This window comes from Carassius carassius, chromosome 36 (assembly GCF_963082965.1).
Source record: "Carassius carassius chromosome 36, fCarCar2.1, whole genome shotgun sequence".
In the NCBI taxonomy this organism is placed as follows: Eukaryota; Metazoa; Chordata; class Actinopteri; order Cypriniformes; family Cyprinidae; genus Carassius; species Carassius carassius.
Genome location: NC_081790.1, coordinates 16,565,045 through 16,576,339, shown reverse-complemented (window position 1 = coordinate 16,576,339; position 11,295 = coordinate 16,565,045). Strand labels below are relative to the sequence as shown.

Sequence of the window (11,295 nt, the reverse complement as noted above, 5' to 3'; positions counted from 1 at the left end):
CCATTAAGATATTTTGTAAATTTCCTACTGTAAATATATCAAAACCTAATTTTTGATTAGTAATATGCATTGCTAAGAACTTAATTTAGACAAATTTAAAGGTGATTTTCTCAGTGTTTAGATTTTTTTGCACCCTCAGATTCCAGATTTTCAAACAGTTGTATCTCAGCCAAATATCATCCATTCCTAACAGCTTATTTATTCACCTTTTGGATGATGCATAAATCTCAATTTGGAAAAATTGACCCTTATGACTGGTTTTGAGGTCCAGGGTCACAACTCTGTTTTCTCTCAGGTACATCGCAGTGTAAGCTTCACAGTAAACATTAATACATCAATCTTGTCAGCGAAGTCCAGATCAACAACAAAAATATATTTCGACTCCATATATTGGTTATTTTGAGAAAATTCCAGGTATTTTAAGCAGTAGGATTATAAAAAAAAAATATGTGCTCATATAAAATTAAATTAAGTAGCCTATATAAAATTGCTAAATAAATCTATCTATCAGTACTTTTTTACTTAAGTAAATAAAAAATTGAGTACATTTGTATTTTCACTCAAGTAAAGTTGAAAAAGGAGTACTTTTACTGGAGAAATATATTATTATACGTATCTGTACTTTTACTCAAGTACTTGATTTGTGTACTTCGTCCACCACAGGATCTTACTCACTAGTGAGTCAACAGCATGTACTGCAACTTCAAAGGTCTATGATTATAAAACGGTATGTGAATGAAAATGTGTGGGATTCACCTGTGCTAAATCACCAGTTTGGTGTCTCCAGCCTCAAAACCCTGAATTTAATGCTTTGATCCTGCCAAGAATTCAGATAAACTGTAATTACAGGCCATTTAATGCAAAAGATTGAATGAAATAAAATATCACACTAAATTATGTTCAACTTACGTGTTTATTCTTGAACCCAACAATGAGTAACCGTCTACAGCTTCTGTGATCAAAGAAGCCACATCGAAGGTCGTATGTGTTGCATGGATCTCCTGACAGATGAATTGTTTGTCGTACTTTGACTGCAGTAAAAAAGTAATCAAAAAAGTAATCCAGACTGTATACATCTGTATGTCAAAGGGAAAGGTGTGTGCATGAGAACACGAGAACTCTATAAATGAAGCACTTAACCTTTAAGTGTTTTCTTTGATGTGGCCCTGTGCAGTCACTAAAATGTGTTCAACATGCTGAGGCTGGATTCGCCCTTACATAACCCCAGGAAACTTCCGATGGACAGCAGTCAGAATGTGATTTACACTGGCAGTGGAATCGCACAAGTATTTAAGTTACATTAAGAAGAATCTTTGCCTTTTTTGTTTTCTTTGCTACTTTACCTTTTTTGGTACAGCTGTGAATTTCAGAAAACATCCAATGGCTGGTTTCTGTGATTGACCAATCAGAAACAAGTCTTTCAGAAAGACATATAGTAAGAGCTGTTAACACAGGTGTCCTGTTGAAAAATAAAAAAATAAATACACATTTTTACATTTATAAGATGATTTGCTCATCTTAGCTGGGATTGGGTTTAGCCCAAAATCAATACCAGCAAGCCAACAGAATGCACCACGCAGAGAGAAAAGCAAACATGCTTAGGAAAATGTAGGATGTTTTTATTATTATAATTATTATTTTAGCATATAAATGCTTTTTGGGAAATTGTGTCAGTTTTTGATGAGTGCAACAACAATTTATTTTAGTTTTTGATATCATCAGATGATCTTGTTTTACTCAGTAAATTATTATATGACCCGCACTTGCACATTGACCTGTGGCAAGCAAATCTGAGTTCATAATATGCTGAGTCTTCATCATGTGACTAAGGTGAGTTGTACTCCAGTTCAGGTTTTACCTGTCACCCATCATGTCCAGAGACAACAGACAATATTTCCTATTATTGGAACTTCAACAATATTCAATTTTCATTCTATTTTGCACCCACATTAGGATTGATATTCCAAGTATTACGTACAGTTAAGTTGTTTTAATACCTTTAAGACTCTTATTGAACTGAAGCACAGGCCAGATACCCAGAAGGCCCAGTGAGACTGAAAACATGGAGTGATGATCCGGAACTGACGATATAAGAAGGGCCGGACTTGGAAACACTGCTGCTAGTCGCTTTGGCTCCTGTTTGCCAGCACTCCAAAATAACAATGAAGATCCTATTTGTGATACCAGTTTGCCTGAGCCTGATTCTCAGCAGCTGTGCACAGAAGCCTGAACCCTGCAGTAAGACCTCTTTACCTGTTGTCTTTAATCAGCACATTGTAGTAAACTTTATAGAGCTTTAGCAGTTGAAAGAATGAAAAATGAATTTATGCTTGTTTTTGATCCTTTGAGAAGTCTAAAAAAATCTTTTCACTCTCTTTTGACTTCCAGAGTCTCCACCTTTACTTGAGGGGGCACTGTCTGCAGTAAGTGGGCCATCTTGACAAGCATATTAAACTATTTCATCCGAAATAGAGAAAGTTCATTTTGGCTTGAATGTACCAATATAAAGTTAACTCTTACTTTCATTACTATTTGGCTTATCTCTCATCTGTTATTTAAGTTATGTGAAAGTGTTGTCTCTCTTTCTCTCCACCACAGTTCATCCCTGGGCAACACTTACGTGTTTTTGAGAAATTCTCCTATGATGCCTATGGACAGAATGTCAGAGTTCTAGCAGCTGGAAAGGAAGGCAACCAGACCTTCTTTGTTGACAGGCTTCTGCTCTTCAAAGAGGTAAAGCACCACATTTTATGGATAAATAGCAAAATATAAATTTTGTAAAGTTCATCATTGACTCTTGCTGACTCCTCTCAACAGGGAGTCAGCTATAAGATCCACTACCACAACAAAACTTGCATTAAGACAGCATTAAAGGAACCATTCAGACATATTGGGGTTCCCCATGATGCCCATTTCCTGAATCAAATGGTCTTGGGGAGCAGCTCTTTACCAGGACAAGGACTGCTGGTCAATAACTGGAATGGAACAGTGGAGGAAACGAAAGGTAATGTGCGCCGTTATGCAGCATGAAGATTCTCAGTCAGGCTTTAACATCCAGCACTGGCTATAACACAAATGTATAAAAAATTAGAACAGAAAAACAATGAATCAATATCTATATAGGCCAACATATATTTGTGTATGTATATATATATATATATATATATATATATATATATATATATATATATTTACTGTACACAGTAGACACATATACTATGTAAACATATTTTGAATGCAATTAATCATGATTAATCGTAAAAATGTAACAATTATTTTAACTTTCTCATTGTTTTCAATTTTAAACACTACTATTTCCACACTATAACCATTCATATAATAAACAATTAAACATAATGAATTAGTTAAATAATTAAAGACTGATGGGAACATTTTAACCAAGTTCATTTAGCTTTATTTTAATGATGAAAAACTGCAGGAAAATAAATACTTTTGCAGTAGTCTGATGTGATTTTGTCTTCTCTTTTTGGTCTATACATCTACATCTATATATTCCATTCATACTATTAACTACATAATAACTGCCTTAATAAATTTCTAATTTGCTGCTTATTAGTGGATAGTAAGGTAGTTATTAAGTTTAAGTATGAGGTAGAATTAAGGGCTCTAAAATATGGTCATGCAGAATAAGGCATTAATATGTGTTTTGTAAATCAATATGTTTGTAAGACACATAGTGCTAACAAGCAATTAGTTAATAGTGACAACTGGTCCCTTAAGTAAAGTGTTATATGCATGTGGATAAGTTGCTTAACATCTTAGGTTGAGTATACCAACATAAAATTCCCTTCCCTTGCTAGTTGGCTTGTGTTCTTGGTATTTTTCTCTGCAGAACACTACCTGCTGACCTTCACTGCGCTCGGCTGTGTGCCTCTCTACACCCTCGATTTCACACAGAAAGGAGAATTAAGCGTCATGACAAGGTTAGTCAACTAGGCTGAACAGACAAAATAAGGCTGGCCTGTCCCATACAGAGAATATAACCATGTTTAACTCTGCTTTTCATTAAAACCCTAAACCCATGGATAATTCTTCTGGAATCAAGTCTGCAATCTTTAACCTAACCACATTTGTAGTATACTGATGAACAACAACAGGAGATTATGCAACAGTGACTCTCTTAACCAATTACACGTGTTTACATTGCCTTTCCTCTTCCTCTGATCAAGGCCGCCTTCATGAAAGAATAACAGGCACATAATAGGCACAAAATGTGTGCTTCGTGAATGATGTACAAGATTTCCTCAAGCAGGAGGGAAAAAAACATTTTTTTTTTTTTAATGACAAGGATACTGAATGGCTCTCGGATGCAGACATAACCTTAATAGTCTCTGAGTAAACATTTTATACATTTATATTGAAATTGAGGGCATCTGTACATGTGTGTGTGTGTGTGTGTGTGTGTGTGTGTACAGTGCTGTTCAAAAGTTTGGGATCAGTAAGATTCTTACCCCCGGTTTCAGAGACAAGGCTTAAGCGTAGTCCTAGACTAAAATGTAAATCAGCTGTTTCAGCTGAAAGAAACTGACACTGATTGATCTTTAAAACATCTCAGTGCCTTTGTTTTGTCTTAAGATGGACCACAGTAATGCTATTTTCTATGGTATGTTTATAAAAATTACTTAAACATCCTAAATGAACTATGGCTTAATCCTGGTTTAGGCTAAACCCTGTCTATGAAACTGGGCCTTAATGTTTTTAAAGAGGTTTCTTACGCTCATCAAGGCTTCATTTATTTGATCAAAAATACAGAAAAAACTGTAATCTTGTGAAATATTATTACAATTTGAAATTAAATTTTTTATTTTATTTTAATATACTGCGGAAAATTTATATATATATTTAATTCATGTGATGCTAAGATGAATTTTAATTCTTTAATTTAATTTTAATCTTCCATTACTGCAGTCGTCACATGATCCTTCAGAAATCATTGCTCAATTTTTTTGGAACCTGTCATATTTTTTTAAGTAAAACACATATTTGGTATTTTATATATATAAAAGATGTATCTTTTTAAATAAATGTGTTTTTTTATTATTTATTTTTTTTTTTTTACTTTTTATTCATCAAAGTATCCTGAAAATTTTTTCACAGGTTCCAAAAAAAAAAAAAAAAATCTTTATGATCCCAATTTTTTTTATAGTAGTGTATAAACCCCCATTGGAGCACTCTTTCTTGTTTATCTCAACATTTTGGATTGTGTTTCTTCTAACTACCAATTATTTCATACTACCACCCATTTGTTTTGTCCATGCTTTTTATGCTTAATACCTTGATTACCCCCATGGATCAATAAAGTCTTAGAAGCATATTAAAAGTCAAAAGACCAACATGTAACAAGATTTGTTAACCCATTTCTTCTTTCTGTAGCTTCTTTGACCTAGTGGAGGGAATCGAGGACCCAAACGTCTTCATCCCTCCTTCATTCTGTGATTCTGTGGAAGTGCTGCCAGCCAAAGGAGGTGCTGGGGCGAGATCCTTCATCAGTCTTCTCTGAGAGGAACCATGTGCGTTTTTGTCAGTGCATGTATGACATTTTTGATTTAAATAAAGCCCCTTTGGGATTATTTTGAAACCTACACACATTAAACAATAATGTGTCCAAACTATGACTACTGCAAGTTATTTTTATTCTCATGAAAGTCAAATACAGTCAAACGTGGTAAAGCAATTCCATTCCTATCACAAATGACAGGCAGTTTTCAACAAAAAACTGAAAAACACTAAATGAAATAACCATATACTGTATATACAACGAAAAAAAAAAAAGGATGCAGGTTATTAAAAAAAAAACTGTACAATGTCCAGTGCCTGTTTTAACAGATTCTCCAATATTCTTCAAGAGTCTTTAGGGGGTTTTGACAGGAAATTGCAAAGTTGAGTGCTCGGCTCTCGTGTTCACATTTCACAGGTTTAGAGTTTAGATTTAAACCCACAGCACAGACACAGACGAGGCCTTAGCAGCAATAGGAGCAGATCTGTTATTTGTACAGGATGTCGTAATGGCCCGGTCGGTAGAGGAGGAAAATCTTGGGCTCTCCGTCTTCAGGGAAGATGTGGTGATTGACTGTTCCTCCTTCTCCTCGATCCATGTACTCCACCTGGATGCACACGTTTAAAGCCTGAGCCAGAGCTATAATGTGAATGTGGTCACTCTCTTTGGACATGGGCTCCACCTCCTGGCCAAAACAAAATGACATGTTGGTTTAAAATGTTGCAAAGTCATTAAAGACCAGCTTACTCTACAAGAACTGGATGTAAAATTATAACACAAGTCAGTCAGAAATGGCGAGTTGTTCAGTGTCACCTGTTGGCAAAACTCTCGAACGGTGCGGCCGCCCTCTATGAAGTGCAGGAAGAAGTCTTCCTCTCTCTGCAGGTACCCAGAGGTCACCAGCCGCAGATAGACCACAAGATAATCTGACACGCTCTGCTCATTAAAGGAACTGAGCAGCTCATTAACAGACGGTTGCTTATCACAAGTCTCAATCAGGTCCATGAACTACAGTGAACAAGAGGAAATTCATTATACAGCAAACTCATTTAAGATTATTACTGACCAGAAATAAGGCATACAGGGCTGATGTGACATTTCCAGTGTTGTCATTTGAACTATTAAAAATCGCTTTAGTTAATTGAAATAAGGCAAAAAATAAAATGTAAAGATTATGTGAAAAGGTTAAATAAAGACTAGACTTTGGGCACACAAAATTTCTTTGAACACTTCAATAGAGATGATATGATGTCACATTCAGTGGCATGCTTTTTTTTTTTTTTTTAATTCACCATAATAAAAAAAGATTTTATATATATATATATATATATATATATATATATATATATATATATATATATATATATATATATATATATATATATATATATATATATATATAAATCATTTATATAGAGGTCACTGCATGACATAGATCTAATGGTCACATGTCTTCAAGTAAAACTAAAGTGACCTTTGTAAAGCAGCAAATTGCAAAAATAAAAAACAATAATAATATATATATATATATAACTAACTAATATAAGTACTACATTTTATAAAACTAAAACTGAATTAAAGTTTATTTAAACAAGCAACAAAAACAAACTTACAAATAAACAAACTAAAATTCAAATAAAACTTAAAAATATACAAATAAAACTAATTTGAAATATTTATAAATACTATGATAGTACATAAATAATAAAATAACACTTGATATACTGAAATAAATGAACTTTTCCAGGACATTCTATTTTATTGAGATGCACCCGTAAATAAAAATAAAATAAAATGTTTTATGCTGATGATACACGTGGCATCTCTTTTTGAGCAATGTTGCTTGGGCACTTTCCCCTTGAGAATGGGTAACAAACTTCTATCTGGATATTTTAGATGGGTCGTGGGCCCCATGTCTAACCTGGTTGCCCATTGATGGCAACATTGTTCAAAAATTTGCCCAGTGTATCATCAGCCTTAGTTCATATTCTTCCAAAGGCTTACTGTGTTGTGAAAATCTTCAATGGTGAATTCTGTAAAACCTTGGCTCACCAGATCCTGTTTACTCTTGGCAGCAATAGCCTTGAACCTGCCAAGCACACACAACCAAACAGAGTCTTAGAGGAATGTACTCAAGTTTACAGACGCTACTTCAGACCATTATCTTCTCCCCATACTTTCATATTTAATTTTTAATATCCAGTTTTGTAGAGTGGGAATCATTTATTCAACCAAATCAATAAACAATGTTCATTCAGCTGAATGGCAGGTGGTTACCTATGTAATTCTTTGCTGTCTTCAAGTAAAGACTCCAGATGTGAGAAACCAAAAGCTCTGTAGAAACAGTTCCCATCTGGCCGTGTTTTGCGTATAGATGAGTACTTCTTCTGCAAGTCCTGTTGACAGAACAGTTTGATTTGTGAAAAAAAGAAGTCAGAGATTGAGATTTCTCTGCTTGAATATATCTGTGCATAAATAATCATTATATGTTCTCTTATCTCCAGGGTATGCAATTAGATAACGGAGATAAAAGATAAGTGCATAATAATAATTAATGCATCACATTCCATAAACACTTATTCACTATTGAAACAGTTCACTTACTCTTATCTTCTGCTGGTAAATAGTGTCATCGTCAGCATACTCTCGCTTAAGGATAGACAGGACCTGTCTTTCTGACACCAGAGGAATACTGGTTGCTATCTACAATGACATTCAGGATGGGTAAAGAGTGACACTTAATGAGCAGCACCATGTGCATATATAAAATTAATGTATATGAGGCTTGTATGTAAATGTAAAAATAACCATGGTTCCCACACCTTTTGAAAAATGAATACCAGCAACTCATTACATTTTATTTACACACTGCTATTGCAGTTTTATACATATTTTGAAACTTTTTTTGTAATTTAAATTTTATTTAAAGCTTTAGTCTTTTGTCATTTCATTTATTTTTTTAAATGTCGATAGAATTTGTATTCATTTTATTTTTACAAAATAATTAATAAATGGTTCCTAGAAAAAAATCAAATGAAATATTTAAAATATAGAATGTGTTATGGGTTTAGTTTTACTTAATTATAACAACCGTGGTTTTAATACATTTCTTTGAATTGTACCAAAGCAAAAACTTCACCTGTTGAGTGTATTGAAATACTTTTTACTAGAGAATCAACGTGTGTATAAAGCATCACAGAACGTTATAAAATACAAATTATTAAAATGATTACTCAATTACCTCTTGTTGAATCTTATCTTGCTGTGCAACAATGGCTTCGTCATATGCAAGACAATTCAGCCCTGTCAAAGAAGAATCACAATTGAGTGTAAAATATTGTCAGTTTTGCGTATTAGTTGATAACGGGCAAAAAAACTTAATTGTACATTATCAGCCATAAACACTATTAATGCTGTTATTATGAGTGTAATGGTATTTTTACATTTCTTTTTACAGGGCATTGTTTTTTAACGCTAATGGTCGTCACGTTATATATCATATTATAAAGATCTGGACACTGCAACTAAATGCTTTAAAACATAAACAATGAACTCTCAGCTGTTGTTGTTGTTGTTAGCAGGTAAGCAAAGCGCTAGCTGCTCGCCTCATCCGCTCATGCACTTCACTCAGCTCAAAACAACATCCGCATGTGCAAACCGATACAAATAGAAGACGGTTCTGGCCAAATTGCGGTCAAGTAATTCTCACCGTCAGCCTCTTTTTGAGAGATCTCCTGCTGTTGCTCCTCCGCCATGTTCCTGCTGTATAGTCATTTCCGGTCAGCTGATTGATTGGAACCGTTGGACATGAACCCACTTCCGGTTGAGAAAATACTTCACCTGCTGAATATCCTGATGATCACTCCCGTTTGTTTTACGTGTGTTAAAAACGTTTGCCTTTGTGCATGAATGTACATGTTTTGAATCGAGTTCAGTTTACGCCCATAAAAGCTGATGGTACGTATACATTTTCACATAATTATTAATAATTAAGAATAACTTTTTTTTCAAGAACCGGGCAAGTCACCAGTGACAAACTCTCATAGATAATTTTCTAAGCGTCATCTTAAAACAAATTAATATATCGAACTAAAATAAATCACACCATTAAATTATTCTCAAATATTTCTGAAACAACGCTAAAGTGTTATATTTGTAGGTGTATATGCGAAATATTATTCAAAATGTTATAGATTTTAATAAAATGATAATTATATAAAGATGCTATGTGACACTGTTCAGTTAACGTTAATGGGATTCTTTCCAAATTATATGTTGATCTGAATCATGTGTATTAAAAGGAGACAATTAAATGCCACTTTTTATCAGACAACATATATTATTATTATTATTTTTTATTTATACGTTTATTTGTATAGGGACAGTACAAAATAAACATCCCAGTCAAATCTGGAAAATATGTATTGCACATAGAGAGTATAGCATAAGCTAATTTGCATCTCAAGTCCCTAGAAAGGCTTTTCTAAAAAAAGTAAAATACTAAAAACAGAATAAAACTACTACCCATAGAATAAAACTACCACAATATGTCCCTTACAGACATTCAAATACCTCCCTGAATTATACATATAAGAAAAAAAAACCTTTACATTACATTACACTTATACATACAAAAATTCTTACATTTAAATATGCGTGCAATTGTGGTTTATTTTAAACCACCGCTTTACCTTCAATATAAAGGACTTTATTTCAAGTATTGCCTTAAACTCATTTGGCAACAGGTTCCAGAGTTTGGAGCCCTCAATAGAAAAGGCTCTTTGCTCTTGTGTAGTTCTACAAAAATGTATCCTACAATTCCCACCTGCCGAACTCCTAGTGATTCTACTTGTATCATCCTGTCTCTTTATCAATTTACATAGAACAGATGGTGCCTTATTGTGCAAACATTTAAAAATCAATTTTATATATGACAGCTTTTTAAAATTTGTAAAACTTAGCATATTAAATTTTTTTAAGATGTTGCAATGATGCCATCGATTTGGCTTTTTATCCATTATTTTTAAAGCACAATTATACAACATTTCATTTTTTTTTTGATTAAAGAATCACTTGTTTGAGTCCAAACTGTAATACAGTATGAGATGCGGGACAAGATCATTGCATGCATAAAAAGATGAGCTTCCTCATTTGAGATATATTTTCTATTAAGCCTAAAACAGTTTAGGTTACTCCTTACCATTTTTGATAGCTTTTTACATGTTTATCAAATTTAAGTTGCGAGTCTAAAACAGTACCTAAAAAAATTAAGCTCATCTACCTCCTCTATTTCTTTATTATTTACTCGAATTATTACTTTTTCTTTTTGCTTTCTATTAGAAAAGCACATAAAAACAGTTTTCTTAACATTCAGAGTAAGATGATTTTCCTGGAGCCATATAGATGTCCTTTCCATTTGTTTATTTAAAACTGCAGCAACCTTGGCAGATGACTTAGCAGATGTATAAATTACTGTGTCATCAGCATAAAGCTGACATTCAACATCTGGGCAACAACATGGTAGATCATTTATAAACAAACTAAAAAGCAAGGGGCCTAAGATTAAGCCTTGTGGTAATCCCATTTTATTTCTCATAGACAATGATTTTGTATCCTCAATTTTAACACACTGATCTCTTAGATTTAAATATGAGGTAAACCACTCAATTGAACGTTTACTAAAATTAAATGCGCTTAGTTTAGATAAGAGAATAGTGTGGTTAACTGTATCAAATGCCTTTCTCAATAAATACTGCTCCCATCACATGACCCTGATC

The 11,295-nt window shown here is 33.5% G+C and overlaps 2 protein-coding genes across 2 annotated transcripts; one reads left to right on the top strand and one right to left on the bottom strand.

Moving 5' to 3' along the window:
• Positions 1-2,085: 2,085 nt before the first annotated feature.
• epdl2 (ependymin-like 2) lies at positions 2,086-5,630 on the top strand. The gene is made up of 6 exons (XM_059526532.1): positions 2,086-2,238; positions 2,389-2,423; positions 2,599-2,733; positions 2,818-3,004; positions 3,854-3,944; positions 5,395-5,630. The coding sequence occupies exons 1-6, from the start codon at positions 2,163-2,165 to the stop codon at positions 5,519-5,521; spliced, it is 651 nt and encodes a 216-aa protein (XP_059382515.1). The 5' UTR covers positions 2,086-2,162; the 3' UTR covers positions 5,522-5,630.
• A 246-nt stretch (positions 5,631-5,876) lies between these two features.
• otub1a (OTU deubiquitinase, ubiquitin aldehyde binding 1a) lies at positions 5,877-9,342 on the bottom strand. Its single transcript, XM_059526531.1, has 7 exons — positions 9,228-9,342; positions 8,760-8,821; positions 8,123-8,221; positions 7,796-7,914; positions 7,523-7,607; positions 6,332-6,526; positions 5,877-6,203 (listed from the first exon to the last, which is right to left on the bottom strand). The coding sequence occupies exons 1-7, from the start codon at positions 9,271-9,273 to the stop codon at positions 6,006-6,008; spliced, it is 804 nt and encodes a 267-aa protein (XP_059382514.1). The 5' UTR covers positions 9,274-9,342; the 3' UTR covers positions 5,877-6,005.
• Positions 9,343-11,295: the final 1,953 nt, after the last annotated feature.